At 35.0% G+C, this 5,219-nt stretch overlaps 1 protein-coding gene across 3 annotated transcripts in view; it reads right to left on the minus strand.

The window, feature by feature from the left end:
* Positions 1–2,965: 2,965 nt before the first annotated feature.
* Positions 2,966–5,219, minus strand: part of LOC108691583 (ubiquitin-like-conjugating enzyme ATG10) — a 6,153-nt gene continuing 3,899 nt past the window's right edge. Inside the window, exons 2-5 of one of the 3 annotated variants that reach the window (XM_018199400.1) lie at positions 4,827–4,944; positions 3,781–4,021; positions 3,168–3,333; positions 2,966–3,054 (exon numbers count right to left, since the gene is read on the minus strand). In XM_018199400.1, the coding sequence (XP_018054889.1) occupies positions 2,967–3,054; positions 3,168–3,333; positions 3,781–4,021; positions 4,827–4,944 (613 nt within the window). In that variant the 3' untranslated portion in view covers position 2,966. Of the gene's footprint in view, positions 3,058–3,167; positions 3,334–3,780; positions 4,022–4,826; positions 4,953–5,219 lie in introns of those variants that run through there. The other 2 variants (XM_018199399.1, XM_018199402.1) reach the window with 2 other exon arrangements.

Here is a 5,219-nt window from a genome sequence, read left to right on the forward strand (position 1 = left end):
AATAATTTATTGCAACATGATAATTTTTCACGATAAAGTAAAGTCGGTTTGATAAATATCAATTCATTATTTAAAAAAGTCATATAAATAAATAATATTGAATAAATAGTATTTAATAACTGTATGAAAACGAGATGACTGTTCTTTCTAACGGGAGTAATCTGATCTTTCAGTTCATGATAACGGAAATATCTAGTCGACATTAACAAGCGTCATTTAAGTCTGACAAATGGGAAGTTGGTGCGTTGTCCGATTTGCGACCTATGTTACATACAAAGGCTACTTCGATTATTCTCCCGAAGTATCGAACAGATCAAGTTGCCCCATTCAGTCGAAACACACTTTCAACCCTCCCATTCCCTCCTTTTCGCTACTGAGAATAAAGAAGAACCTCGACATTTTTTTTTCTTTTTATGCGAAAGTTAGCCGAATGGAGGTTGCACATGAATAACATCGTACATTTGCTAGAGTAATTTAAAGCGGCACGTGTATCATGAAGCGGACACTCGTCACACGGGCCGAACTCGGAGGACAGGGCTAACGGGATTATTAATCGGCAAGTGTCCACCGAGCGGCGAAGTGTCCACTCAGCGGGGTTGAGAACCGCTGGCACGCGTGCGACGACGACGCGAAATACGCGTATATACGAGCGCGAGTTCGTGAGGATGGGTGCGTTGCCTTACAATCAACTGTATCAACGATATTAGAAGCATTCAAGGAAAGAAATCGAAAGAAAATGACTTTATTTTTACGTCATGAAAGTTAAAATGATTTTTGATTATAAAATTTCAAGAGGGTAACCACTAGCTGAAATATTGTCCCACAGATTACATGATTTCATTTGATGACAAATAATTTTCTTCACTATGTATAAAGTTATTTGGTACAATGATTGATTTTTATCTAATATCATACAATTATTTCTCATAGTTGCATATGTAAGTATACATTGGGATTTATATCATACAAATTTTATAATGATTTCGGAGATTCTATCCCACAATTATATTAAGTGATTATCTTCTCATAAAATTTGACTGTTTATTGACATTATAAGAACCAAAATTAAGTCATTTTTGTTGACCTTTTTCCTTGGCCACTAACACTTCTTAAGGCACCTTTAGACGATATAGCCAATGTATAGGTCAACATTATACACATTTGCTAAATATTAATTATATTCGATATGAATAATTATGTATGTCATTTATGTGTATATTTGTTAATATTGGCATATATGTGACCATTAATAAAAAGACAAAATATTATAAAAATAAAGAAAGTGATGAAAAACCAAAGTTCCTTGGCCACTAACACTTCTTAAGGCACCTTTAGACGATATAGCCAATGTATAGGTCAACATTATACACATTTGCTAAATATTAATTATATTCGATATGAATAATTATGTATGTCATTTATGTGTATATTTGTTAATATTGGCATATATGTGACCATTAATAAAAAGACAAAATATTATAAAAATAAAGAAAGTGATGAAAAACCAAAGTTGTCATTATAAAATAATATTTTTATATATAATTATTATTAAAAAATTAACAAATTTTAGAATCCTATTTTTTAATGAAAATATATCTAAAAAATGAAAACGGTCAATAATGACCGCTCAATACCTAAGCAGAACAAGTCATTATAATATCAAAATGATGTCAAAATGATTCCAGAATAATTATTAAATATCATTTTCAATCATTTTTAATGTCAATGCGAAATTACCGTGACTTAATTATTATTCTACTTGGGATACCTACTTCTTTAATATTAATAGTATTAATCGTGTCATCAATAACATCTTCAGTCTCTTATTTTTTTACATTTGGACTTTTCCTCATACTTCAGATTTACATTTCGCTTATGCAATTAATTGTACGGTTCAATAATCATTGCCCGCGTTCGCGAACAGCGTAAATAAAATTGGCGAGAAGTGGTGTTAACCGCCCTATACCGGATACCGTTAACGTCGTCGACTGTACGTACTTGCGCGCATACGAAAACTGCGCATTCGTCGTGAACGAATATTCCCGGGGCCGCACGCAAATGCGTCCTTGTGCGGACTAATTGCCGCGCGCGCGCGGTCGCGTTAATTGCTCTCTTTTCCACGCTGTAACCTTTTTTGCCCTCCGCTTCCCCTCTCGCGCGCGCACTCGAAATGCTGCCCAATTGCGAGCAATTTGCTCGGCCCACCATGGGTCAACGCTAGATCCGCCATGCCGTTGTCGACAACCGCGAACGAATTCCACTCGAATCGTCGAATATTCGTGACTAGAATTATTCGCGCCTAATCGCTCAATTGGTGACGTTCCCGCACACAGGGTGTGATCTCTTGAAACATGCTTAGGTACTTACAGGAAAATTTCTTTGACGTATGAGTCATCGGTTAATTAAATGACAAGCTTAGAAAAATAAAATATAGGTCTGTTTTGTATAGAATGATCTAGAACTTTCTTTCTCGCTTTCGTCAAATACTAAACATATATATCTATTTTACTTTAAGTTCCAAAAGTGTAGTACTAGTTCAGCTACAGAAAACAGATCTTGACTTGTATTTTCCTCCTTTCAGTAAAGTTGGAATATAAAGAACAATGCTCGTAGAAATGGTTATACAGCAGTGATGCGCAAACTTGTGGCCTGCATGTGGCCCGTCTGTGAATTTTTTGCGACACGACGATATAGCACAGACCTCCAAGATATATCCTAAAGATGTCCTGAGAACATCCCAGGATGTCTCTTGGATAAAATGTGTTATAATCAAAAATATAAAATCATTTTCTTCATTTTATGCAAATAAAATAAATCAGATTTTTTCTGATTTTATTTTTTTGGAAAATTAAGAATACTGGTTGCACATCACTGGTTTACAAGATCTAAAATATTATAGGATGAATAAAATTTAATAGGATGTTTAATATTATAGGAATTGTTCCTTCGAATGTTCGATCTGGGCTTCAATGAGTCAATTTGAAATATTCCGGATGTATTTTGAGATTTAGGGCCGCGGATGCTATACAGCTCAGCCAGCTGACGAGTTTATTCCTGCTGCAATTATAAAATTATGTTGTGATGAATTACGAGAATTATTCAAAAGGGTGTAAAGTTCCTTTGATGTAGCTCTCATTTCTTTTCTTAATTTTCTTGCTGTTTCTCACCTCTTTGACATGGTCTGCAATAACCCTTGGGACAGACACGGATGTAATTGCAGGAATGGCGTGCCGACGATAGGGTGAATTGCTTGCGATAATTCCATGTAATTTAATTTGTAACCATGGATCGTTTGAGCCTCATTTACGCTCACTGGGTTAATCCCGAGGAAATCTAAAAAAAAGAGGGACAAAATGCTGAAAAAAAAGAATGCGCGTGTCTCACGACAATTGTCTCTTCCCGCAATGATGAATACACAAAAGGTGATCAGTGTTAATTAATCTAAACGACATGATGCATTTCCGCTCCACCGAAACGCGTTACTGGGATTAATTAATACCGTCGACATATCTGCGCGAATATTGAAATAGTCGGACACGTTTGCGTTTATAATCAATAAAACGATGCATACGAGGCAGGGTAGCACCAATGTATAGTAGCCGACAACCGCAAATTTCAAGCTGTGCATATTCCCGTAAACAAAATTTCAAGAAGGTGCCCCATGCCGCGTCCTTTCAAAAAATCTTTAACTTAATTTTTGTAGTATAAACCCCTTCCCTTTCTACGAAGGTAATGGATATTTTTCAAATATTTTATAAGTCAGCTGTCGTTTGGGATTACCTGATTTCCAGCCATTGAAGAAGAGAACTGGGACGCTATAGCTAATAGACCATAAAATGTGATGCTCGATAATAAAAGGCATTTCACTTGTGGAAACAGCCTCGTGCGGATCTTGCCGAAATCTCACATGGAACTCCTGGGTATCGTTATCGTCGTCGGTCGAGCAGTCCTTTCTTGCGATTGCATTGCTTGGAATGAAGCACTTGGCTCTTCTAATCAGATAAGCTTGTCCAGGAATATCCTAAATATGCGTATCATGGATAAAAACAAAATTATAATGTGAAATGTCGTTGGGTACTCAATTCAAGGAAACACACAAAAGTTAACTCAAAAAATCAAAATGAATTTATTTTGATTTTTAATATTAATAAACACAATCAAACTTTGACTGTGATTATATTTTATTTTTTGGCAAAAGTTATTTTTGATGTATTCTTTGGGAAATAGAACAAAAAGTCATAGTGATAATATCAAAATATAATATCAAAATATATTTCTGTCTAAATGGCTCCGAAATAATTATTAAAAATTACTTTTCTAATAAAAAATGTTATTTTGACGTTATCGCAACTTGTTGTTCTGCTTACATAGAAAAAAAACGGTTTTACTGAAGCATAAAAATAAAATTTTTTGCAGAATCGCTTATTACGAATTTTGTATAATTATTTTAATAGTCCAACAAAATTATTTTCAGATCTACATATTTTTTTGTCTTAAATATAATAAGCAATAGATATTTTTTAAATAATCATTAATAACTTTAACTTCTCCTAAAAGAGTTCGCAAACGATATCACATTTTAACCATTTAGGTTTTACAAAATTATATAACTTAAAAATTGCAAAATTTTAAAATACTACTCGACTTGAAATTTTTACAAAGTTTTATATTTCGTGTGTTTATACAATAAACAATGGATGAATAGACTGCATAATTGTGAAATCCATTAATAACGTTAATCGAATGATTCAATTTGCATACTTCATGCGTCCGTTCGATCTGCATGTAATTCGCACGAATAAGTAACTCGATGGTACACGATGTACCTTGTTCCCGTGAAGCTCCCATCCGTCCGATATCTTGTCTGAAACAACAAGAAACCTTTCTGCATTCTCAAGGAATTCCTCCCATGTAACCGTGCCTGAGCCATCCATTGGTACGAGTCTAAACATCGAGAAATTTATTCTGACAAACGTACTTAGAAAGGTACATAAATGTTCGACAGCAACAAAGGACCGCGATTATTGCATTAAACATTTTCGCACGTTTAGTTCGCGAGTTCCGAGACGGGTGCCTCATGATTAATGTTCTACAGTTCTCATCGGTTAACGTTGCCTCGCGCAATTATCTCGGGTTCCGTCGCTCGAACGAGCAACGAGAGATAGATAGAGAGAGAGAGAGAGAGAGAGAGAGAGAGAGAGAGAGAGAGAGAGAGAGAG

This window comes from Atta colombica, unplaced genomic scaffold (genome assembly GCF_001594045.1).
Source record: "Atta colombica isolate Treedump-2 unplaced genomic scaffold, Acol1.0 scaffold47, whole genome shotgun sequence".
Taxonomy (NCBI): Eukaryota; Metazoa; Arthropoda; class Insecta; order Hymenoptera; family Formicidae; genus Atta; species Atta colombica.